The sequence below is a fragment of the Coffea arabica genome, chromosome 10c, assembly GCF_036785885.1.
Source record: "Coffea arabica cultivar ET-39 chromosome 10c, Coffea Arabica ET-39 HiFi, whole genome shotgun sequence".
NCBI lineage: Eukaryota > Viridiplantae > Streptophyta > Magnoliopsida > Gentianales > Rubiaceae > Coffea > Coffea arabica.
In genome coordinates, this window is record NC_092329.1 from 16,724,826 (window position 1) to 16,751,925 (window position 27,100).

Here is a 27,100-nt window from a genome sequence, read left to right on the forward strand (position 1 = left end):
ACTTTTATTGATGATTATAGTAGATACTGTCATGTTTTCTTGTTACACTCAAAAGGTGAAGCTTTGCAAAAATTTAAGGCATACAAATCAGAAGTTGAATTTCATTGTGAATCCTTTATCAAATGTCTAAGGACAGATAGAGATGGGGAATATTATGATATTACCTATTTTGAGTCTGTTGGGATAAAACATGAGGTGACTGCTCCTTACACACTACAACAAAATGGTATAGCCGAAAGGAAAAATCGTGTATTGACAGAAATGGTTAATGCACTTTTGTCAAAATCTGGTTTAAATCAAGGATTTTGAGGTGAAGCCTTGTTAACGGCTTGTCATATCCTAAATAGAGTTCCTAATAAAAGGAGTTCTATAACCCCTTATGAATTTTGGAATAAAAGGAAGTCCAACCTAAACTATTTGAAAGTTTGGGGTTGTAGAGCCATTGTAAAACTCCCAGAACCTCAAAAAAGGAAATTGGGAGAAAGAGGTGTGGAGTGTATATTTTTAAGATATGCACAAAATAGCAAAGCATATAGGTTTATGGTAATTGAATCTAATGATTCAATTTCGGTTAATACCATAATTGAGTCTAAAGATGCTATTTTTGAAGAGAATAGGTTCACATCTATAAAAGATGTTATTCCAAAATCAAGTGAATTGACAAAAGATGGTGAAAATGAAACCATTGAATTGAGAAGGAGCAAAAGAGCTAGAAAGTCAAAAGATTTCGGTTCAGACTTTTATATGTATCTAGTTGAAAAAACTAGAGATACAGTGAGTAACCAAATCTCATATTACTTCAATATTGAGGCTGATCCCAAGACCTATGAAGAAGCAATGAACTCACAAGATGCTCCATTTTAGAAGGAAGCTATTAATGATGAGATGGACTCAATCATGGGTAATAAAACCTGGAAATTAGTAGACTTACCACCTGGTTCAAAACCAATTGGTTGTAAGTGGATCTTTAAGAAGAAAATGAAGATCGACGGAACTATTGATAAGTTCAAGGCCATGTTGGTTGCCAAAGGGTTTACACAAAAGTATGGTGTGGACTATTTTGACACATATTCACCAGTAGCTAGAATTGCTACAATTAGAGTGCTACTTGCTATAGCTTCTATCCAAAATCTAGTCATTCACCAAATGGATGTTAAAACAGCATTCTTGAATGGTGATTTGGATGAAGAAATATATATGGAGCAACGCGAAGGGTTTGTGATACCTGGTCAAGAGTATAAGATGTATAAACTTGTAAAGTCTTTATATAGACTAAAACAAGCACCGAAGCAATGACATCAGAAATTTGACCAAGTTATTCTTGCTAGTGGATTCAAAATAAATGAATATGATAAATGTATTTATAGCAAGTTTGATGATGGCAAAGGTGTCATAATTTGTTTATATGTTGATGACATGTTGATTTTTGGGACTGACTTGGAACAAGTTGAAGTCACAAAAACTTTGCTTTCAAGCAAATTTGACATGAAAGACATGGGTGAGGCAGATGTCATTCTTGGTATGAGAATCTTCAAACATGATAACAATATAATGTTGTTTCAAACACATTATATTGAAAAGATTCTTAACAAATTCAATCAAAGTGATTGTATTCTAGCCTCAACACCATTGGATCCCAAAATAAATTTTGTGAAAAATGAGGGGGATCTAAAATCTCAAATGGAATATGCCAAGGTTATAGGGTGTTTAATGTATGCAATGACTTGTACTAGACCTGATATTGCATATGCAGTTGGTATATTGAGCAAATATACAAGCAACCCTAGTAGGTTACATTGGCAAGGTGTAACTAGAATTTTAAAGTATTTAAAGGCCACTAAGGACTATGGTATATGTTATACCGGTTATCCTTCAGTTTTAGAAGGATTTTTAGATGCTAGTTGGATCACCAATAAAGATGATCACTCGTCGACAAGTGGTTGGATCTTTATGCTTGGTGGAGGTGCAATTTCTTGGGGTTCTAAGAAACAGACTTGTATCACCGATTCAACAATGGCAGCAGAGTTTGTAGCACTTGCTTCGGCCTGTAAAGAAGCTGAATGGCTATGTAATTTACTTTATGATATACCATTGTGGCCAACACCTTTGTCGCCTATCTCAATCCATTGTGATAGTGTAGCTACACTTGCTACAGCATATAGTCAAGTGTATAATGGTAAATCAAGACATATCGGTTTGAGACATAGTTATGTCAAAGATTTGATTACAAATGGAATCATATCAATTGACTTTGTGAGATCAAATGAAAATTTAAATGATCCTTTGACAAAAGGATTATCAAGAAATTTGGTGTCAAAGACATCAAGGGGGATGGGTTTAAAGTCCAAAATTCTTAATCACTAATGGTGGAACCTCAATTCAACGCTAGATACAACGTCTAGTCTTGAATTCAATGAGTGAAAGTACACCATTCTAGTGGTTGGTGTACTATGTGAAGTTTAGACATCCCAATGTTGAATAGTGCATGTTATTCTCGCCAGTGCAAATGTAAGGATGAGTCATTGGACTCTTAACGAATCTTAAAAGTGCTATCTATGGCAGGGGCACTAAAATGTCGCCTATATGAATGTTGGTTTTCGGCAAACCACAAAGTTAAGGACTTTACTTTGTAAACATTCAAGAAAGGATAGTGATACAAGGCCGTAAAATGTATCGTTGAAGAACTTATGGTTGTGCATTGCTCAGTGTGTGATGTGTTTATGAGGTTGGTCCAATATCCAAGTGGTTCAAAGCTTGTCTACCATCTTGAAGGATTGATTTCAAAGAACCTTCACTAACATAGTGGTTCAATCGAAAGACACCATTATTTATGCATATGAGTGTCAGATTACTTGGTGACCTTTTAGAAATCCATTTTCTAAATTTTAAAAATGGCGGGGGATTGTTGGAAACTTTTCAAAATTTGTATGATGTACATACATGTAATTAATGTATATTCATTAATTTTTGGTACATGTATAGTATTGTGAATGTTCCTAAAAGTACATTCATTTATGAATGTATTCATGTATATGAGAATTATTGAATGAAAGGATAGATTCATGTTTTGATCTAAATGATCATGAGATGCATGAATTAAAGCGTATGAATGTGTACACAATACTTTGAATCTATTCATACAAGTGTTTAATGAGATCTTTTGTTTCCCAAACAATCTTCCTATATAAAGAGGTCAAGTAGAGAGTGGTTTGCTGCAGAAATCACTTTCCTACTATCCTTACTCTCTCAAAAGCACTCCTTAGTTCACAAAGGGTTTGTCTTGCTTTGTGTAAAAGTTTAAGACAAACAAAACTTCATCTTATCCTAAAGGATATTTGTCTAAGGTTATTGCACATTATACCAGACAAATAAAGCCTAAAGGAAAGTGATTTCTATCACGATTTGAAACCAATTCTTGTTACAATATTTGCTAGTCCTTTACAATTTACCCAACATTGTGGCCAATTGACCCCACTTAACTTTGGGAAAGTTAGTTTTTAGACTTAGAAAATTTAGAAAATCTTAAAATTGCATTTTATTTGACCCTACTACATTTTACCATATTTTCTTTTCTATATACATTGGCCCCAAACAATTGAAAATTCATAATTCTTACTATCACAATAATTTTGAATTTATTTCAAGTTATTTACGGAAATTAGTTCAAGAATAAATTCTTACAATGTTTTCAAAAACAAGGGATCAGCTTTCTTGAGTGGAATGAGAAATCCAATTCTTCAAAAAAAACTTTTCAAACTTCAAAGTTTCCAAAAACAAGACTTTTTCATGTAGATTGTAAATTTTATATTTATAATACAAAGTTAAGTTATTATGATTTTTATTTATAGCATAGTGAAGATAAATTTCTTAAAAGAAATCTATAGAAGATCAAGTTGATAGTATTTCACAAATTATTTTTAAAAAATCAAGAGGTTCAGTTACTTATATTAAAAAAATATATATTTAACGAACTTAGGAGAAAGGGAAAACGGCCAAATTTGTCCCTAAACTTTTTACTAGTGCCGATTTAGTCGCTAATTTTGTTTTCTAGCCAATTTGATACATGAATATATGTTGCGGTTCTAATTAAGGACTTCCGAGGCAACGCTACCATGTAAAAGCACTCAAACCTCTAATTGAATAGCCAAACAGGGGTATTTTGGGAACTTCAAATATAGATATTAATAAAACCAAGTAAATAAAAAAAATCATTAGTGTTTGGGGTATTTTAATAGTTAAAACTTTTTTGACATATTTAAAAAAATTTTATTTTAATTTCTTTCCTCTTCCCCTACCTTACCTCTCCCTTGTCCTTGCCATCGTCACCACTCTCCTCTCTGCCACAGCCACCACCCCCTCCTATTCCCTTTCCTTTTTGTCTATTACTCTCTTTCTAGCCTCTTACTAATGCCACATCTCCTGATCTCTTTCCATCAAAGAAAAGTCCAAAAGATAAAAAGCCAAAGTTTCCAGATTAAAGGAAGACAAACAAGTTTTCAAAACCAGATCTTGTAAAAAAATCCCAGATTAAAGGAAGAGAGAAAACTTTTCCATTCGAACTCACTTCATAGGATAGGATTTCTATTCCAAAAGTTGATCTTGCAATTCAAATAATTAAAAAGGTGACTGCATAAGAACATTTTGAAAGACCCAAGTTCAATATTAGAAGTCTTTGGCTTTTCTCCTCAGTTCGTTGAACATTGGGATTTGTTGTCCATAGTATACTTCCAGTTATTTTTCTCATTGCTAAATTTCCTGAATGTCATAAAGATGTATAATTTCCTCGGGCAATTGTCCTTCAAAAGAAAATTTAACTACTACTGCACTTTGCTTTTCATGTCCCAAGGGAGAGGCAGGTGGCAGGCCATGGAGTTTGGTGGTGGAGGAAGAAGATAATCCAAAAAATACCAAAATACCCTTGTTTGTTCAGTCTATCAGGAACTAAATCGATGTTCTGTGATGGCGCTGTTGCGGAGGTCCTTAATTAGAGCCGCAATATAAGTTTACGTATTAAATTGGCCAGAAATAAAAATTAGGGACTAAATCAGCACTATGAAAAAGTTTAGGGATGAATTTGGTCATTTTACCAAATTCTAACAAAATTGATAGTAAATTGATTTTGGAACGTTTTAATAAAATGAATATTTGTAGGGTACAATTATAATATGTATGTAACGTTAGTAGTTTCTATTTTTGATATAAAAAATAAGTTTTACTGTGTTAAAATTTGACCTCACTTACTGTAGGGTCTTAGCTCCACCTCTGGCACACCGGCGATGAAAAACTGGAAGTAATATGTATCACTACTCATTAAACTATTACTGATGCACGCTGTACATGTTACATGAAATTACCGCTCATATTGACATATCCATAAACTTACACAGGTTACCGGATATTTCATCAATCATTCAGGACGAATGATGTGTAAAATAACTTTGCTCTGCCTTCTAAATACCATTACATGCCCATCCAATTTTTACATCAATCTACCATCCTGTTTAATTGCACTTTATTAGCTTACAAATATAGAAACTAAGCATAATAATGCAATCAAATGGCTCAAAGGATCTGCATCTTCACCACTCATGAGTTCTTCCCATTCTCATACAATATAGAAAGGAATAAAAGTTTAGATAAATCTTTTATACATTGACAATATATATATATATATATATATATATATATATATATATATATATATATATATTAGCAGGTTTAGATACATATCACATATATATAATTTGATATTTAAATTTAAATTCAGATGATGTGATATTCATCCAATTCCGTCAATATATACACTGATAATATAAAAAAGATTAATCCTAAAAATTTACCCATTTATTTAACATCTTATAATCATATAAGTCTCCAATTTCAACTATACCTCAACTTTGGTTACATCATTTGTTCTTAGACTTGGCAGATAAACCATATGCCCTCAGAATCTAACAAACTAGCCCACCAATTTGGAGTTGATAATCGCAGCAAATGCAGATTCACACACTCGTTCTTCCACGTTCCTCTCACCTTTTTATTACTTTTCTTCTTCCATTGTTACAGTATCCATTACGAAGGAGTAAAGGAGAAGAAGCAAGCAAAGCTGAAGACGAGATGTATTCTACATACAAGAGTTGAAGTTCGATTTGTGCCCATGACCCATGTTTTGTCTAATCAATCTACCATCCTGTTTAATTGCACTTTATTAGCTTACAAATATAGAAACTAAGCATAATAATGCAATCAAATGGCTCAAAGGATCTGCATCTTCACCACTCATGAGTTCTTCCCATTCTCATACAATATAGAAAGGAATAAAAGTTTAGATAAATCTTTTATACATTGACAATATATATATATATATATATATATATATATATATATTAGCAGGTTTAGATACATATCACATATATATAATTTGATATTTAAATTTAAATTCAGATGATGTGATATTCATCCAATTCCGTCAATATATACACTGATAATATAAAAAAGATTAATCCTAAAAATTTACCCATTTATTTAACATCTTATAATCATATAAGTCTCCAATTTCAACTATACCTCAACTTTGGTTACATCATTTGTTCTTAGACTTGGCAGATAAACCATATGCCCTCAGAATCTAACAAACTAGCCCACCAATTTGGAGTTGATAATCGCAGCAAATGCAGATTCACACACTCGTTCTTCCACGTTCCTCTCACCTTTTTATTACTTTTCTTCTTCCATTGTTACAGTATCCATTACGAAGGAGTAAAGGAGAAGAAGCAAGCAAAGCTGAAGACGAGATGTATTCTACATACAAGAGTTGAAGTTCGATTTGTGCCCATGACCCATGTTTTGTCTAACTTTTAGGGGCCACTACTTTCATCCACCTTATTGTCTAAACCAAAATTAATTTCTTTGCTCATTTCTCCAATTTACAAATTTATTTGTGTGTAACGGGGTTAAATGCCATTTGTTGCTTAACCTGCAATTTTCATTTTCCTTTTCCGATATATACTCCGTCATTTCGGTTTAGTTTTAGCGGACCTCTCAATCTCATCCGTAAAATTGCTAAAAATGGAACTTATGAGGCCCCACCCCATGATGGCAAATGAGCTGTTCCTTCATTGAGGTTTGGGGACAGCAAGCAATCAAGTTCAAACCGCATTTGCCCAACTAATTATTTTGATCAAACATAAATGATTTTGGACAGCAAATTTTGTGATCCAATTCTAGATTTGAGAGCAAAGTAAGAAGTTTTACTGAATTTAACAACTAATTTCCTGTCTGCTTCAAGAAAAACAACAAATCTGCTTGCAAGTCTTTAGTAAAAGTTTAGCAGACATAGTAACTGAGAGAAAAATGTAGTTTTGATATACAAATTTTGAAACATGAACAATTTTAATCCCTAAATTTTGGATAAAAACAAATCTAGTACCCAAATTTTCAGTATTTGAGCACATTTAGTATCCTTGACGATTTTTTTCCAAAATGCTATCGGAAAGAGTCACTTCATAGCCGCATGTCCGACAACTATTGCATAAAAAAAATACTAAAGAAATGTAAAATATCCTTCTAACATTAAGTACCAAGAAAGATATTTTAAAAACTTTAATCACTTGTCTAACTTTGTTCATCTTATTCCTTTTCTCCTTCTTTTACTGTATTTCATCTTTACCTTAGTGTCAGAAAGATATTTTATATTTTTGTGGCTTTTTTATTACAATATTTGTCGAATATATGACTATCACGCGATTATTTCAAGTAACAATTTGGGAAAAAACCACTAAAGGTACTAAATGTGCTCAAATATTGAAAGTTTGGGTACCAGATATGTTTTGTCCAAAGTTTGGAATTAAAACTGCTCATGTGTCAAAATTTGGGTACCAAAACTGCATTTTCGGGAACTAATAGACTAATTATTCTCCTGAAAGTTTTACTCATGCACGCCAAGATTCCATTATTCTGATTTTTGGCCTTCCAAAATTGTTGCCCTTTTTGTCATATCGCCTGTCATCCACAAGCCTGGAACCGCTTACTTTCGGCCTGAGAAAAAGAAAATGATAGGCCTGCACTCATGTTCACCAACCACAAACCTCATGGATTTCTTCTTTTTGCAGTCCCTTTTGTTCCTCGCACTAGATTCCTCCCCCTTTCTTCTCAACAATACCCGTCCTTTTCACACAAGATTTGAAAAACCACTAAATAAACTAGCATTTCCAGAATGACAGACATTTATCATTCTTGCTTTTATTGTGATTCTGCATCAGATCCCTGTATATGCATAAAAATCTGGTTCACTATCAGAAAGATACGAGCCAAATATTTCAAGTGTCAATGATTTATCCCTAGTGTAGTTAAGGTAGGTAAATAAAACGTTTTTTTTTTCCGCTAATAGTTCTTCATCAAATTCATCCTAAAAAGCTCGCGAGTCGGGAAGGATAGGAATTAGACTCATTACATTTGACCTACTTACTACGCGCGATGCTCCTTCTCGTAATGTGTCCTCCCAAGTTACACTAGAAGGCATCCAGCAAAGGAAGGACTTGTGGAATAGAGGGTTTAATCTTGTTGGACCTTTATGTCCTTTATACATACATACTTGTTGAATTATGCCTAATATTTAAGATACAAAATACATTTACAAATGGTGGGATCATCTCACAAAACATCGTAGCATAATTATTGGATTAATTCCCCTAGTGGCTGATTGAAGCTCGGCTGCAGTTATGCCACTTGACTAAGTGTATTTTGCTGATTATTCGGTCGTAATAGGATTTTTATCTTTATTTATTTTACATGTGCTCATTTAATGCTAATCAGTACACCTGAACTATCATTTAAATACACATATATTAGGATAGTCTAAAGTCTTGATGATGACCGGGGAGAGGAAATGGTCCTTTTTGAGGGTACTCCGGTAACGTTCGTTGGAGATGAGGTGTGGCTTGTAGCTCAAAGGATCAGAGCACACGGCTAAAAACCACGGTGTCAGAGTTCGAATCCCTCCTCCCCCACAACCGGCCCAAGGGGAAGTACCCTTCCCTTTGGGGTAGAATGGTAGGGATTGTGGACCAAAAACTATAGAACTTGGGCATCGGTTTTTTTGTCGAAATGGAATGGCTTTTCTTTTTATTTTGTGAATGGTGGAATCATTACACATAGTATGCCTTAGTCCCATCAACCTATTTGTTTGTTTTATGCTCCATAAATCTTCCTCATTCAGGCTTGGCTAAGGCAGAATAGCAGAGCAAGTACGAGTATTAGTAACAGAACAAAAAAACCTTCTTATATCTTGTGGCAATTGTTCAATGATTGCATCGCAGTACTAGTACTACTACATTTGAGAATTTTAATTGTCTACTTGTAAATAACCCTAGAGCTATGGAACAAAGGGTTATCCTGAACCTATACCGAGGTATTACTGCTGATTTTCAAATCTCGTAGAATGTAATATGATTAGATAGAATGCAAAGACAAATAACAGGTTACCTAATCATAACGGGCAAAGTGAGCCCCTTTATTCTGAATTAAAAAATTCACAATAAATCAAATCTCCCCAAATAGTATTCGAACCTACGATCAATCGGTTAACAGCCAATTAGCTCACGGTCTTCGAGTCAAAAAACAACATCGATGAAGTCGTTTAGATGCATACTTAATTAAGTTCACTCTTGATTAGTGCTAGTTGTACATCCATGAGACAAAACTGTATTTAATAGACAATATCAGATTTAGATAAAACTTTCTGTGGCACACAAGCTTCCTACTATCCTATGTTAGTGTTATTCCACGTCCTAGAAATAGAATGGGAATATCCAATTTTGCCAATAGAGTGTCCAGGTAAAATGTATATGTTTTCCTGGCGTCACGGTCAACATAAAGCATTAGAGTATCAGTAGCAGGCTTTATCTTGAAAAATCCCCACACCGGACAACGTAGCTTTGCAGAAATGCTATGCCAAAATACTACAGCATATCACCTGACGTATTTCCTGTGGAATGAACCCCCCCTGCCCCTTTTTCTTCCCCTCGAAAAAAGGCTTATATTCTGGTGCCCTCTCCCTTTCTGATTTCATCAAACACTTTTCCAGCCTCATCAACTGAGCCCTCCTTTATATCCGGTACAGAAAACTATGTACCTCCCATCTACTTCTGCAGACTGCTTGGCTGTGTGTGTCTCTCTCTCTGTTACTGCAATTTCTGTTATCAATGGAGGACAATAGTAATTATGCAGTTGTAGTTAATCTCTCCTATTCATTAGTTGCTGCTTCTTGTGTGTGTGTGTGTGTGAAATCCTTATCATACATTTCAATGCTCTGGCAATGTTTTTGGAGAAATCTGTGTACATTAATTCATACCTCGCACTCTTACACACAGATTTGCATGAAATATCCAATTCACAGGATGTACATCCAAACTAACAATCAAAATACTAGCTTTATAAAGCACACTCTCCTCTCCAATCTGTCACGACCAGGAGTCGAACTCCCAACCTTGTTAATGAGGACAACTAGAACATTTCCTAATCAATAAGGAGAATTTCAAGCAGATACTAAACTAGATTGTACCATCACTTCCAAAAATTTCAAACAAAGATTACAAAGTTCAGAATTTTAGTCCGGACGGGGATCCAAACAATTTTTTTTTTATTAAATTGGTAAAAAAGGAAAAAAAAAAAAAAAGAGCAAAGAGTAAAGAAAGGTTATCCCAATTCAAAGTTTGTAGAGAGTACAGATGCACTTTTTCAACTAGTTCCTATAAATCATCTACCAATGAGAATTTGCTGCTGGCAGCAAGTAAATATATGTATTAGGAAGTGTTTATTTATTCATTTTTTTAAAGGAAGACTCTGAGCCTTTATAGTGAAAGGGTTTAAGAATCGAGCCAATAATTTCAAAGTCACTTTATAAAAGTTCCTACCAGTTAAGTTGGATTTTGTAGGTAAAAGTATTACTTCAACTTTGTAAAACCTTCAACTTCATAAAAAATATCTATTATGCGGCTGGAATTAAAACTCATAATAACCCATCTTATACTTTTTTTTAAAAAACATATTTTAGAAGAAAAACACAAATTATCAAGAAATGTTTCTGGTAATTGCACCATCTCCAAGTTCGTAGAACCTTCAACTTCATAAAAAAAAAAAAAAAATCTGTTACGGGGCAAGAATTTATATTCATAATTACCGATCTTATACTTTTAGTAATTTGTCTTTTAGAAGGCACCTGCACGTCCCTGTAGAACCAATAGTGATAGCAATCTGTTTTTATACCCGAAAATCAAGTTTATAATGCTATGAGGTGCTGGTAAACCAAACCTTTATGTGTAAATCAACTGATTGCAACAGCTGAACAAATTAAATTGAGCCACCCCAGTCCCTGATCCCCTATCCTCATCAATCCAGCTCCCGACTTTGTGAGGACAAATAGAATATTTCCTAATCAATAAGATAAATTTCAAGTACATACTAAACTAGATTGTACCGTCACTTCCAAAAATTTCAAAAGAAGATTACAAAGTTCAAAATTTTAACCTGGATGCGGATCCAAACAAACAAATAAATAAATATACACACACATACACATATGTAAAGTTTTGGTTAAAACAAAAAAAGCAAGGAGTAAAAAAAATTATTCCTTTCCAAGGTTCGTAGAAGGCACGATCGCTGTTTTCAACTAATTCCTACAAATTATGAGAATTTGTCGTTGGCAAAAAGTGCTGCTGTTTTTTTTTTTTTCTACCGAAGGGAATATTCTAAACCTAAGAAAGGCAGAAGGAAAACGAAGGATTTAACAGTCAAACTAATAACTTCAAAGTCGCTTAACAAATGTTCCTATCAGTTAAGTTGAGTTTTTGGGGGGGGGGGGGGGGGAAGTATTATCTTAAACTTCATTTAAAAAACAAAAATCTACTCTGGTGCTAGAATTTAAATTTAAATTTTAGTAATTTATATTTTAGAAGAAAAACACAAAATGTTTCGGGTTATTGCACCTGTGCACGTCCCTGTAGAACCGATAGCGACAGCATTCTGTTTTTACACACGAAAATCAAGTTTTTTTTTTTTTAAAAAAAAATAATGCTATTAAATTTGTGTAAATCATCCGAGTGCTACTGCTGAAAAAATTCACTTGTCTCTGATCCCCTATCCTCATTGATCCACAGATGGCCAGGTGCTTTTCTGGGTTGTTTCCTCTCTTTCTTACTTCAGAAAGTGAGAGCAAAAGGAAGACGAAACCACTACTTTACTTTGGCGGGGTGTCGAAGATGAACATAGAAACGTCGCTGAATAGGAAATGTTTTCGTCAGCGCATAGCCAAAGGGCCTTTTATGCAAAAAGGAAAAACCTCTGCTGGCTATGGAGGACTAGGGCCACGTATCATATGTGCTGTGGGGTTGTCAATTTGACGTGGCAAGCATTGGGGCTTCAAAGCAAATAAATAGCCCTCTCAATCCTCTCATTTCATCCAATTCTTTCCCCCTTTTTGGCCCTCTCGATTTCTGCATATTTCATTCAATTATTCAACTCACTTCACACCTCCCCTCCCATACTTTTGCTTCGCTTTTTCTTTCCTGCCACTTTCTCTTCCACATATATATATCATTGCTTTTCATGAAGTGAGAGTTGTAAAGTTTAGAACAACCAAGCAACACATTTACAGAATGCAAGTGTTTGGCCAAGCAGAAAATTCAAACACTGAAGAACCCTCCATTAATTCCCCTCATCACTTGCCTCCAATAATGTCTTCTTCTTTCCCTATAACCCTCAAGGTAACACTTTCTCCGTACAACCACTAATCTATGTATGTCGACTGTAGAGTATTGATGCATTTATGAGTTAAACAAAGCTACGTAGTAATTCTCATGTTACGAAATTCTATTTTTATGCATGTAACATGCATTTATATTTACTCATTAAAAAAAAATTATTTATGCTGACTGTCAGTATAAAAAATTTAATACTATATATTATTATACATGCCACCAAGAAGAGAAAATAAAATTAGGTGGATATGGGAAAATTGACAGTTCGGTTTGGGTGATGTGCAGTTCATGGAGGTATGCTATAGAGTAAAGCTGAAGAGCAAAAATTCAGGAGGGGGAAGCTTGAGAAAGATGCTCACGAGCAACGGGCCCACATCTTCTGATGTTGAGAATCCAACGGCCGTGATTGAAGAACGCACAATCTTGAGCGGCATCACAGGAATGGTTTCTCCAGGTGAAATCCTAGCCATTCTTGGTCCATCAGGCAGTGGGAAATCAACGCTGTTGAATGCATTAGCCGGAAGACTCCAACATAGCCACGGCCTCACCGGAACAGTCCTTGCCAACAACCGGAAACTGAGCAAACCGGTTCTTAGAAGGACGGGGTTCGTAGCTCAGGATGATGTTCTTTACCCGCACTTAACCGTGCGGGAAACCCTAGTTTTCTGCTCACTGCTGAGGCTACCGAACTCGCTGACGAAGAAAGAAAAGATCTCCATAGCTGACTCAGTCATGAGCGAGTTGGGCTTGGTGAAGTGCGAGAATACAATCATCGGAAACAGCTTCATACGAGGGATTTCCGGCGGAGAAAGAAAAAGAGTCAGCATAGCTCATGAAATGCTGATAAACCCTAGTTTGTTAATTCTCGATGAGCCCACATCAGGGTTGGATTCGACGGCGGCGTTTCGGTTGGTTTCGACGCTGGGATCGTTGGCTCGGAAGGGAAAAACCATTGTCACCTCGGTTCACCAGCCATCAAGCCGGGTTTATCAGATGTTCGACTCGGTTTTGGTGTTGTCGGAAGGGAGGAGTGTATATTTTGGGAAAGGCAATGACGCAATGAACTATTTTGAGTCTGTTGGATTTGCTCCATCTTTTCCCATGAATCCGGCGGATTTCCTGCTTGATCTCGCTAACGGTACGTGCAACCTTTTTGCCCTTATTGAAAGACTGCATGCTTATTGCTTGTGTAGCTTTTACTAATTTTGTCTTGAAATTTTATGGCCCAACCCTACTTCCAAGGTTACTTGATTTTTTTTTTTTGTCTATTTTCTCCATCCTACTAACCTTGTTGGAACTGAAATTATTTGTTAGAAGCATGCTTTTGAAGTTATTTCATTTTACTTACTTTTTTGTACAAAATTTAAGTTGCTTTTATGAGCTCTCTTTTAAAAATTTTTTTTTTTGAATGAAGTAGAGAAACAAAAAGATATTGAAATGGAAAAACTAATTAAAGGGGTCATAGATGATAACAACGTGAGGTGGACGAAGAACAACTTTTACATTTAGCTGGAATTATGAGACTCAATTTGTCATATAGTCGATGTATTTCGTCTGTCATGATAGATATTTGTGTAATACTACCTTTTGGAAGTTGAATTGACTAGGTTGACCTGTTGTTGTTCAGAAGAGTAGGAGTTGTCAAATTATAGTCTTGCGTGGTTTTTGTGAAGTAAATAGTATTAATGTTACTTGCTATAGAGAAAAGTCAGGCTTACAAAGTATTAGGATGTCCAATAACAATAAGCCCTCTAGTCTTATCCTATGCTACAGTGTAGAAAATGAACTGACATTAATTTGTACAGCGGCTTTTGTCACATGGTATCCGACACTAGAAATGAAATGACATTATTAATTTGTACAGCTGTTTGTTGCTGCTATTCATCAATCTTCACAATCAATTCAATCCCCATCTAAGACGAGCTTTTGTGCTTTTATCGCTCGCAAAGAAGTCTTGAATGGTTGTGGTATCAATTTTCTAACCCCTTAATGTTGTTTTGGTCCAATTCTTTTGGTACTTTGATCTTGATTCTAATAGGACAACACTCATGATGACAATAACTCATCAGACGCGGACCACCTTGATGCCTGTACATTTTTGATGCCCTATAGCTGTTATAGCTGGTACAAATTAGATGGTTGTTTACCCTTGTACCTGTGGGTTCGGCGCTTCCCCCTTTATATTTCTGTCCACTTCGGTTCAGTTGTCGAAATTGATACAATTTCGATATAAATTAATATATTTTTAATATAATCGTGAGTTTTACGCAAGCTCAATTTTATACTAAAATTATACTCATTTATTGTGTATCTAGGGCGGCTTCAAGCTGAGGAGAGCGAATAGTTTTTTAGGTGGAGTTGAGAGTCTAGTAGAAAATATGAAAGCTAGTAGAAAACTTAGTGTAGATGCCTAAGGCATTATTTTGGACGAGGAAAGAAACTTTCCTCAGTGTCTTTGAATACTTAATGTACAGTTCGCTCGAGCCGTTACTCGCAAATATAAATTCTCCGCTATAATGAAATTATTCTATCGTTCCGACAAATAAAAAATAAAAAGAGAATTTAGTAATTATGGACGGTGGTTTAGGATTCAGATCAGGTTTCAGTTCTATCTCGATTTGGACCATTAACTTCAAATTGCTGCCTGATTTTTTATTTTTGTCGGTATCGGCATTAATTGGGGCCAAGTCAACTCAGTCCCGTATGAGCTCGGCACTTGCTACTTTTCAACAATTATCAAGAAACTTGTCCCGCATAGGTGGGGGTGCAATAATTTCATTGTACGCAACTTGGTAAATATCATTTGGGGGGGGGGGGGGGGGCGTGGAGATATTGAGAAATTAATTATCTAAAAATAAAAAAGAAGGCCTCGACATTGGCTTAGTGCATAAAGTTCTCCCAATTTCTAATTGATGCAAGTGACGTGTAAATTTCTACATAGCCGAATTTTGTACCCGTGAGTAATGACTACATGGTTGGTGGTAAAGATGGTGGAAGCAATGTACTGGTGGTGGTGGAGAAAGCTGAATTGAATAATACTGCTGAGATGTAAAGGTACTGGCTTTTTTGGTATTGGATAAAAGTAATAATAGTAGAAGAAATGTAGAGGCTTCGGAATCATGCGTGAACTCTTTGCAGCCCATGTGTCCTTGAGGCTTGAGCTGGTCGGGCTTTCCTTTATCCCTTTTTCCTCTCTGACCAACTTTAGTAATCCAAGTTTATTTTAATTTTAGTTTTGATTATTAATTTTTATACTTTTTGGTTTTATAGTTTCTGAACAAAATGTTTTCAGCTTGACGATCTTATAGGTTCTTTTTGGTAAATCAGGAGAATCTGTACTTCTACAAATGCAACGAAGCAAGAGTTGATTTAAGGCTAAATTGAAAGTGGTGACAAATATTTTAAATTCTTTTCGTCTCATTTTTATAGTCTTGTAGGCATGTTCTTTGGAAAAATTTGTCACATGGATCTGATCAATTGTACACTTCAGATCAATCAGTCTACTTAAGGTGATTGGTATAAATGATTTTAAGTTTGAGTACTCGAGAAAAGATGTGAAAAAATTTGAGCAGGTAAAGTTTTGGCAGTGAAATCATAAATATAAGTCTAGGTCATGTAAGAAAGTGGGATACAAATCAAGCTATAGAAAAGCTAGGGCTCTATAAGCACAAATATAAATTGATTAGTTGGAGACAGTTTAAATGTTCTTGTTATGAGTTAGGACACTGGTGGCTCGTGCAGATTTGTTGAATAGAGGTACATTTGTCATAGTAAGGTAAGGATATCACATCAAATTTGGTCAGGCGAGGCAATATTAGCAATAGATTCATGTCCTTGTTTTAACATTAAATATTGTGATAAGATACATGCATGTTTGTGATACATTCGTTTTCCTTACGCAAAAACTTACTTTATTGAGTGGCCATGGGAGGCGCAAAGCAATGTGTGGTAAACCGATTCCATTTGCTTTAATATATAAAGAGAAAATTATCAGCCAGAAACACAAGATCTTAGGATCCTTTTACGTTGAAAATTTGGATTCAATATTTATAACCCACACTACAAATCAGGTGAAGGACCTGATACTAGTTTTTAGCGTGGGGATCAATTGATGGAAACTGGGGCCTAACATCCTCTCAAATTAGTATTTTGATAGCAAAATCCGGCATCAGCAGAGGATGAATACCTTTCTATGGGGACCATATGTTTCCATCCTTAACCGTATAAAAATGAGAATCAATTAGAAACGGAAAATTATTTGTATTAAGATCTTTCTAAAAGGTGCCCATTGAGCACATATTAATATACTTAAAATTTACCTAACTTACTATATATATATATATATACACACACACTACAATTATTACCCTCCATTGTATTTATTTACCTTTTTTTAATTAATCTTATATTTCTAAAAATATGACACTTGAAATATATCTCAACGAGTGTCCAATGGGTACCTGTTAGATAAACCCTTATATTAATACCAATAGAAGACAATAAGAAAATGGATATGTAAATCACATATTCATAGAATTCAACTTTTCTCTTTTTAACTTCTTTTGGTGCTTGAACTTATATTTGACCAATATTTTACTTTGCTATTTTCACTTATTTTTTCAAAGCTTTTGATATTATGACGAAACTACTTTTATCATGACCTAATTCGACACCAAATTCTGATTGATTCAGTTTGCTCAATCTTTCTTAATAATAATTGCTTCTTGTAAGTAATTTTTTCTCTAATCAAAGCTTTCTAACCAAGTTCACATTGATGGGGATTTTTTCGATTTTGGTAGTACCAAAAAAAAAAAAAAAAAAGATTTTGGTTGGCAAGATAAGTGCTTAACGAACATTATTATGATGGTGATGCAACAGAGGATTATTTCATCAATTGACTATGACAATTGAGAAATGAATAAAGCCAAAGATATTGAGGCAAACATCATATTAATCACTTTTTGTCGAAGGAATGGGACAATGATATGTTATGGTTCACCTAGAGAGAAGGACCTTCAAAGACATTAACTTTTGCATCCTGCACTGGGCGTGGCCGCCCCTTCTCTTCTCCATAATGTGTAATTTACTTTTCCATGTGCAGACATGAGTAGAGAGTGGTACAGTGGGTTTCACGAAAAATGTTTTCTAATGTTGGTTTTCTGTTTTGAAGCAATTCTAATGTTAGTTTAAAAAATTGGAGATATCGTAGATTGACCTTTGAACTACTAGGTTCTTGCCCTAGATGATTTAGAGTCTCTTAGAACCATTTTCAATTCAAAAGTCAATGTGGGACTCTATTTCTTTAATTTTTGAGAAGAGAGGTGGGCTGGGATATCTAGAATATTGTCAGCTTGAGAATTAAATGATGTACAACTGACAATAGCACTTTTTTTTGAGATATTATGTGTGTAATTTAAAAAAATATTAAAAAGTGATTGATAAACGTGTTTGATATTAAGGAGTAAAAGTTTATTTAAATAATTAAAGACTTGTTTCTCTGAGTATTATTTTCATTGAGATAACACTGGTTTTCTTTCTGCTTCGAGTGACTATTATTAACCGTAATACTAAAATTTCAGCCTTCCTTACCAACAGATAATTCAGGTTTGGTGCAATAGTGTTGTAGGGTTTATTATTAGGTAGATAAATGCATGAAATCATGGATTGTTTTTGTTTTGGAATCCTAAAGAAAAAGGCTCTCCATAACTCTATTTAAATTGGTGGGACATGTTAATGGGACAAAAATATTATTTGAAAAATAATTATACTGTTGTTAGTGGAGAGAATTTGGATTTCTTTAAGTACAATTTTTTTTTTTATACTTAATACATCAGAGGTCCTGCTTATGAAATAATTGTGTGTTAATCATGCTTTTGCCTCTTGATTCATCATTGGACAAACTAATTTTTAAAAGGAAACAATAGAAGCTGACAACATTGCTTGCGTATCACAGCATCAATCTCTCATTACATTTGACAAAGTTGCTGGGTAAGGCAGACCACTTACCAAATTTAATGTCAAAATTTGTCGCCCTCTCAAATCTCAAGCCTCTTAATATAATATTGATGTAGAATATCTTCTGTCATACGTATGGATATTCAATTGGGAATTGGTTTCTTAGTGCATCGACACAGTAAAATATACGTTTTGACTTGTGAGTTGACAAATTTTTTTTTTTACAAAAATATACCTTAAAATAGCAGTTTTCGTATGATTGAAAATTGCTAAATATGGCATAGGTAATTATCTAGGAATGGCTAGTGGTTTGAGGTATGTGTCCTACCTTTTTCCTCATTACTTGTGGCAAAGTGTTCTTGAATATGTTGGAAAAGTAACTATAGTGAGAAGTCAAGACTTGTGGCTGGCATTTGTTACTACTTTTTAATTAAGTTGGAGTATTTGGTATCTATAGTTGGATAGGCTCATTCTTTTAAGTTAACATAAGGATGAGAACTAAAGCATCATTTGGTCATATTTGCCAACTAATTTATTTTATTTGATTGGTAAAGTGTTCGTTATTCTCCCATTAAAGGCCATAATTATATTCATCTTTTTAATGACTATTTAAGAGTCTTTAGCTTTACAAATTTTTTTGGTTCTTTGCTCTTTTTTAGTCCTAACATGAAATAGCAATGATTTTGTAATTTCTTTGTTACAAGTGGGACGTTAAACGGTCAAAATTTTCAGGCCATGATCGTATAGTGTTATGCATGGTGGACCATTATTTCTTCCTATTATCTTCATTTACCGCTGTACTTGAGTACAATTGCAGATAGGGATATCTATATCCATCCTTAGTACCGACTTAGAAATTGACCCTAACCATTTTGAGAATGAGTGGCCAGCAAATTAGGGTGTAGAATGGGTTGACAAAGGGAGATGGTGCCCATCGCTCATCATGCTTTCTTATGTGGTCGTAGCAGTTGAGAAAGCATTTGAATTGATTCCCGAAAGGTATCCCCTTGCACTTCAGTTAGCAGAACACCTGTCACAATTTGATCTGTAGATCACAAGAATTTGTCCCGACAAAGTGTGTTCCATAATTTTCTATCCTTTCTACATAGAACCTTTATGTCACTTTTTAACATCAAATTTGAGACCAACACGTGTTAGCGTCCTTAGCAAATCAGTACGCATTAAGCCCACCGATCAAACTTTTTCCAATTGAATATAGCGTGTAGAACTAAGTGGAAGGATGGTGGCCCTATCCATCAGCAGCATTATCTTTTTAGTGGACTGCCACCTTACCACACCAACATAGGCGAGGGTGAGGGTCATCTTGCTCCTACTGTTTGCCTCTACTGATTGGTTCATAGTAGTGGTACATTCTATAGTCACTAATTAATAGTTGATTTGTATCCCTTTCAAGCATGTTTAGTATAGAGAGGTATTTAGATATTATTGAATAGTGGTAAAAACTATGGCGCTTATATCTTCAAGTCCTTGTCTAATTTGAAATCTTACCATCTTTTAGAAGGTTAGGAGGAAAAATCTTGCTTTTTGAAAGTTTTCTTCCTTGCATAACTTTATTGTCGGTTTTACAAAGATGGTGTACAACATGTATTCATAAACATTCTTTCTAGGAGTCGATAATGGTACAAGGGCTTTGTGCCATGTAAAGGGTTTTAAGATTGTGAAAAGTATAATATCACAAAGTTGAATTTTGGATATGGATCGAGGAAATTTTCAAGTATTAGATTTTATCAGTCGTTCAATTATTTAAGTGGATTTGCAAGGATGCAATTCTTTGAAGGGGTAATTAAGTTTGGGTAGCAAATTGTTGCTCAGATGTTCTTAATATTATTTTTGAACACATTCCGACAAATGAAAGAGAGCGAAGTTTTAACCAAAGAGAGAAGAATAGAATCAACAATGCTAATCAAAAATTTTCTTACAAGCAATGCTGTTAACCTCTTTTATCCTTATTGCTTCAGATTTTTTTTTTTTTAAATAATTGAAGTTTGATTCGCATTTTTAATTTAATGTTTAACAGTCTGCAATGTCCTTTTAGCAGACTGATTGCTTCTTATCTATTAAAAAAAAAAAACAAGAAGAATAACATGCACCTAAGTAATTCTGGGCTAACAAATAAGGCTATAAGTAGTTAAATGTTTCCCATGTTAGTGTGATTTTAATTTCTAGCAGTGGTGTTAACTTTATCTTTAGGCAGCTTTGACGCATATACTTGTCGAATACCGTTCTATCTCTCATTATGATAGGATATTTTAATGGTACATTCAATCAGTGTATTCCAAATTTTTTGGAGGATAATTACCTCCATCAGCATGTCTTAAGGATCTGAAAGTTCTTGTAAATTACTCAGGTTTTTTATGTTACGAGTTGGTTAATATGAAAGAAATCCACATAGCAACTATATATATATATATGTGTGTGTGTGTGTGTGTTAACACACACATTAGTATCCTTGATTTTAAGGACCAATATTATGTGTTCACCATGATTTCAATTTGAGATGCTTTTTCTTCTTGTGTGTCTTCAACAAATGATTTCCTGAGTCCGGCCCTTTCTTGGAATATGCGCAGGTGTATGTCATCTTGGAAACAATGACAAAGAAAGGCCTAGTGTGAAGCAAACTCTTGTATCTTCCTACAACAGATTGCTAGCTCCAAATGTAAAAGCTGCATGTCTTGAAACATCCACAAGTACAGGTCCAAGAGAGATGATGGTACGAATTTGTAGCCCTAAAGATCAGTTTAGAAGCAGCTGGACGAGTAATGTTTCCACTTGGTTCAATCAGTTCAGCATTCTCCTAGAAAGAAGCCTCAAGGAGAGGAGGCATGAAACCTTCAACTCCTTGAGAGTCTTTCAAGTAATTGCAGCCTCATTGTTAGCTGGATTCATGTGGTGGCATTCTGATTTTCGGAATATTCAGGACCGCCTTGGCCTTCTCTTCTTCATTGCAATCTTCTGGGGAGTTCTCCCATCTTTCAATGCCACATTTGTTTTCCCTCAGGAACGCGCCATCTTTATGAAGGAAAGAGCTTCGGGGATGTATACATTGTCTTCCTATTTCATGTCGCGGATCGTAGGAGACATGCCTATGGAGCTCATTCTCCCCGCTATATTTGTCACAATAACCTATTGGATGGCAGGGCTGAAACCTGAACTCGCGGCCTTTATCTTAACGCTGATGGTTGCGCTTGGATACGTGCTTGTGTCTCAAGGTCTCGGCCTAGCTCTTGGTGCACTGATCATGGATGCAAAACAGGCTTCAACTGTGGTAACTGTCACAATGCTGGCATTTGTTCTAACAGGAGGATTTTACGTGCATAAAGTACCTTCATGCATGGCTTGGATTAAGTACATTTCTTCCACATTTTATGCCTATAGACTTCTAATAAATATCCAATATGGGGAAGGAAAGGAAATTTCCTCATTGATGGGCTGCTTACAACATGGAAGTGATAGAGCCATCTGCAATTTTATTGATGAAGACATTGGGGGACAAATTCACCCGCTGACAAGTTCTGCAATTTTGCTGCTAATGTTTTTGGGCTATAGGTTGGTAGCTTATCTTGCACTTAGGTTTATGAGATCCTAAAAAACAAAAGGAACTTTGATTCAGATTTCAAATCCTCAATCTTGACATATTAGATTTGCTGAGCTGCTTCTGGAAAGCTGGCTAGCAGCTCCTTCAGGCTTCAGATGTTGCCATCAAATATATATATATAGGCCAAATGGGGATATCTTTTAGAGGCTGGTCATTGAGGTATTCAAGAGATTGAAGGTGGCAAACAATTGTAAAGAATCTTGTTACAGCAAGCTATAAAGTCCATTCCTTAACAAAATCGATTGGCAATAAATTGATGATTTTACAGTTCACTTTGAAATTCAGTTCAGTTCATGTCATTAGTCTTCAACATCATCTCGACATTTCGAGAGTACTGTAAACATTTTATAGGTTTATTGAAGGTCTCCTGCACCAAATTTTGTTCTACATGAATTTGAACGTGCCTTCATATCTTGTTTATTTATTTGTTTTGACAACTTTGTTGTTGAGATTCTCTTCTCCTTTTTCTTTATTTCTTTTTTTCCCTTGTGTCTATTTTTTTTTCAGATTTTATTTTATATTTTTAATTTATATTTTTTTTTTCTTTCTAGTGATCTTGAAATTGACTTTAGTAAAAGTTTCACTTTGTAGACACCAAAGTTTTGCAGTATGACCTTATTTTCCCAAAATTTTCTCTTATCGTTGTTCTATTTATATTTTACTATTTATTTTTATTATCCTTATTTGTTTTATCTGATGTTCATTTTTGATCTTGTAGATTTCCTTTATCAAGAATTGGAAAAAAGAAAAGAAAGAAAACAAAAGAAGAATGAAAAGTAAAGAGAAAACAATAAAAAAGAATAGAATAAGAAACCCAAAACCAAACGACCAGAAAACAATTTGTCCACAAAAAAAAAAAAAAAAAAAAAAGAAGAAGAAAGAGAGTTCCAAGAGAGAAAATGAAGTCCAACAATAGGGCCCAATCCAGCCCAATTTCACTAAAAGAAAAAGGAGAAAAAACTTGCTAAAGGCTCATGGTATTTACCAAAATAATCCAATGTTTATTGGAAATTTTGAAACTAGTTCAAACTTTTGAATTCTTGTTAAAGTAGAGATTTTGTCATTTGAAATAGCAACTTTAAAGTCATTATTTCATGTAATGACTTAATAGATGCCATTTAAAAATGCAACTTTAGGAGATTTAAAACCAGTCAACTAGAGAGAAATGAAAACAAAAAACAAACAACCTAAAGTTATCCTCTCAAATGGTGACTTCAAAATTGCCATATGAAATAGTGATTTTGATACTGCCTTTTCAAAGAGTGAAATCTCTACTTTGTGAAGGATTAAAAATTTTGGATGACTTTTAGAATTCTCAATAAATATTAGATCATTTATGTGAATAAGCAGGGGTTTCCTCCCTTCACCTTCTCTAGGGTTTCTTACACAAATAGATATTTCGCTACTTGAAGTAGTGAATTCCAACAAAATCACACAAGTACCAACTTTGTCGGATAGCGGGGGCAAAAAAACAACAAACAAAAGTCGGAATATGGTGTAGTTCAAAGTTGTGACTCAAAATAGTGAGTTCAAAGTCGTGGCAGGCTATGACTTTTAGTTTGTGCTTGGATTTGCAATATGCAACAAACGTAAAACAACACCATATGTGAGTTAAAAACTAGCTGGTTCTCCTCTACTTAGGGCACAAATAACTGACAATTTAGAAATTAACGAATTGAACTTAGGCACAACCCACAAGCGAAAAATCTATGGATCCTTGATTGGAAGAAATAAAAAAAGAGGTAATTGGATTTATAGGTTTTTACCATGGAGATGAGATAAGGTTGGAGAATGGACAAAAAAAATAGTGTTGCCATTTGGAAACATGACTTTGACTTGGGAGTTGTAACTAAACTTTCGATGTTTTTTAACATTAAAAAAAACTTTCAATTTTTTTTTTTTATATTTTTGTGAAAACTTGGTACTCGTGTGGATTGTTGGAAGTCGCTAGTTCAAGTAGTGAAAACTCTAATTTGGAAGTGTTCAAGAAATTGGACAATGTTGGGAAATTTGAATAAAATTTGGATTGTTTATGCAAAACAAGTCCCTAATACAACTATTGTCAATTCCATCTCACCTCCAATTGTCATCACTTAAATAATATTACCAGCCCATTCATCAAATTATGACTCTATTTTCTTCACACCTATTCATTACTTTAAAAATTGAACTGGATCGAACGGTTTAATAAGTCGAATCACGAAACAACCATGGCACCAGTCCATTCTCTAATAAGGCCGAAAAGTTAATTGTGCAGGTCAAAATCGATAAAAATTTGTTGAACCAGTTTCCACTAAACTTTTCCTTTTTTTTTTTTTTAAATTTCAATGTTATCCAAATTAATTAATATTAAAATAGGTTAAAAAAACTAAATATATTTTCGAACCTAGGTTTAAATTGGTTGAATCGTGAACTGAAAGCTCATCTAGTTCACACCGGTTCAAATTTAAGAACATTGAATCCAATTTTCTCCTTACTCACTTCAGTCTCTATTCCTCCATAATCATTCTCCCAACCCTCTGTCCACCAACATAAAAAACTACAGAATCACCATTTTTATCCTTCACATGCAAATTCAGCCACTCAGCTTTTACACCACACCAGCACAAACTCACATTAAACTTATAATGATCACAATAACTCACACTTAATCTCAAGGAAACTAGCACATATGCCAAACACGCATGCTGACATGCACAATACACACAGTAGACAAAAAAACATAAGCAAAAAGGCCAACATGGTTACAACACTAAGAGCTCTCACCATCACTAAGTGCTTGAAGGCAACATGGTTACAACACCTTTTTTCTTTTCACCTCTCCCCCTCCCCTAATTCATCCCTACCCCCAAATTTGGTAGTTAAATTTGAACCCTAGTATGGCAGATAGGGCATGAAGCCCTTGTCCAATAGCCCTAGAGGCTGTCGGATCTAGTTACAACACCTCACAAAGCTAAGAGACAAAATTTATTGCAATTTTTAGTACTCAATCTTGACATATTTAGTTTTTTAGGGTTTAATTTCTCTTAGGAAGTTTTCTTTTTTCTTTTTGTATAGGAATTAAATTTTTTTTGTTAGGGTTTATTTTCTTTTGGGAAGCTTAGTAGTTTTTATTCACTTAGTGTAGTGGCCATGTTATTTCCTAATTGTATGGATTTGAATTTTGGTTAAGTTAATCCCTATTGTTATTTAGGTTTTGGCCAAATAGTATAAGTAGATTGGCATTTTGCAAGTTGCATATGAGGGGTAATTGTGATAAGTGACTATTTTGTGTGGTATTTGGATGATATTTTATGGCATTTTTAGCCACTTTTACAATATTATAAGAAGAAAAAGATCCATTTTCGCTAGAATTGGTTTCAAGTGCTATTTAATGCTTAATTGAAATTTTGTCTCTTTTACTTGTACAATTTTGATATTTTTGTAGAATTTGAAGAATAAGTTTGAACTTGGATGTAAGACGAGATCATGATACATTTACTGAAGTCTAAAAGCTCGTGAAATTGGCGAGTTTCAAAGGATACAATTGAGTGCAAGATGAACAAGATGAAGGAAAATTAGTTGAGCAAGAATTGAGATGAACCAATCGGGGTCCAGATTTATGTCCGGATTCAAGGTTGGATAGAGGGCCGTAGCTGGACATTGAAGCAATTCAATTTCTGAAGAATCTGGCCATGAACAGTAACACCAAGTCAGGGCCAGATTGTGGTTTGATAGTGCAGCTGCGACTTGCTCAACTTGCACAATTTGCTCAATAATTGAGGGATGAAATTGCGGGCTTTTGGGCTATAAAGTTGAAGCTCTAGAGCCGTCTTTTGGACCATTTCGTCTCTATATAAACACCATTTGAGCAAGAATCAAAAGAGCGCATGGAGAGGAGAGAGGAAGAATAATGCTAAAAAATGTAGAACTTCACTAGTTTCTTAGTTCTTTAGTTTAGGTTAGTGTAGGATAGCTTAGGCATATGTAGTTCATCTTTTCTTGTGTAGAGCCAAACAAGCATGAAGTTGGAGGACGAAGAAGGCAAGGAAAGAGCTTGTGTGACAAGGATTTTTCTTCCTTCTCAACTCTTTATCTTTTGTAATTGATTCTAAGTTTCTTTAACATACAAGTTTGAATTTTATGTTCATTATATGTTTCCAAAGTTTCATACCTTGAGTATGGATGAACTTCTTATGATTTGTTTGTGATGTTTACTTAGTTATCTGATGCTATTATTTTGAGCAAATTATTTAGCACTTTGTGTTATATTCATGATTAACTGGCTATTAATTGTAATAATTTCAAGGTGTTAAGTTTGTATGAGAATTGAAATTTAATACTAGTTTAAGAAAGTGTTAAATCTAGAGAGTACAGTCATAAACGTAGAGATACATCTTTGTAGTTTTGGTAGTTTGTTCCATGTAATTTTATAGAAGTAAATGAACTTGTAGTTAATTTCATAACCACGAAAGTAGGTATGGATTAGGTATAGGTATGGTCAACACAATAGCAAAAGCAAGTATCATATATATAAGGAAATTATACCACAACTTAACCAAGGTAATAACACTCAATTAACCAGTAATTTTACTTACTAGAGCAGTTAGAAATTTCATAGCTCTAGGAGCCTTTTATTGTTATTTTACTTCATTTTACTATATGTTTGTAGTGTATATTTAATTTTACGCATTTGAGATCATTTAAATAATAAATAAAGGAGTTTAAAAACCACAGGTAATTGATCACTCTTCTATAGGGGATTGGCTCCTAATATCCCCTATATTTGATAAAC

At 34.4% G+C, this 27,100-nt stretch overlaps 1 protein-coding gene across 1 annotated transcript; it reads left to right on the forward strand.

Moving 5' to 3' along the window:
* Nucleotides 1–12,151: 12,151 nt before the first annotated feature.
* On the forward strand, nt 12,152–22,713 carry LOC113713631 (ABC transporter G family member 25). The gene is made up of 3 exons (XM_027237398.2): nt 12,152–12,761; nt 13,041–13,893; nt 21,299–22,713. Exons 1-3 carry the CDS (start codon nt 12,654–12,656, stop codon nt 22,315–22,317), a joined length of 1,980 nt encoding a protein of 659 aa, XP_027093199.1. The 5' UTR covers nt 12,152–12,653; the 3' UTR covers nt 22,318–22,713.
* The last annotated feature ends 4,387 nt before the right edge of the window (nt 22,714–27,100 follow it).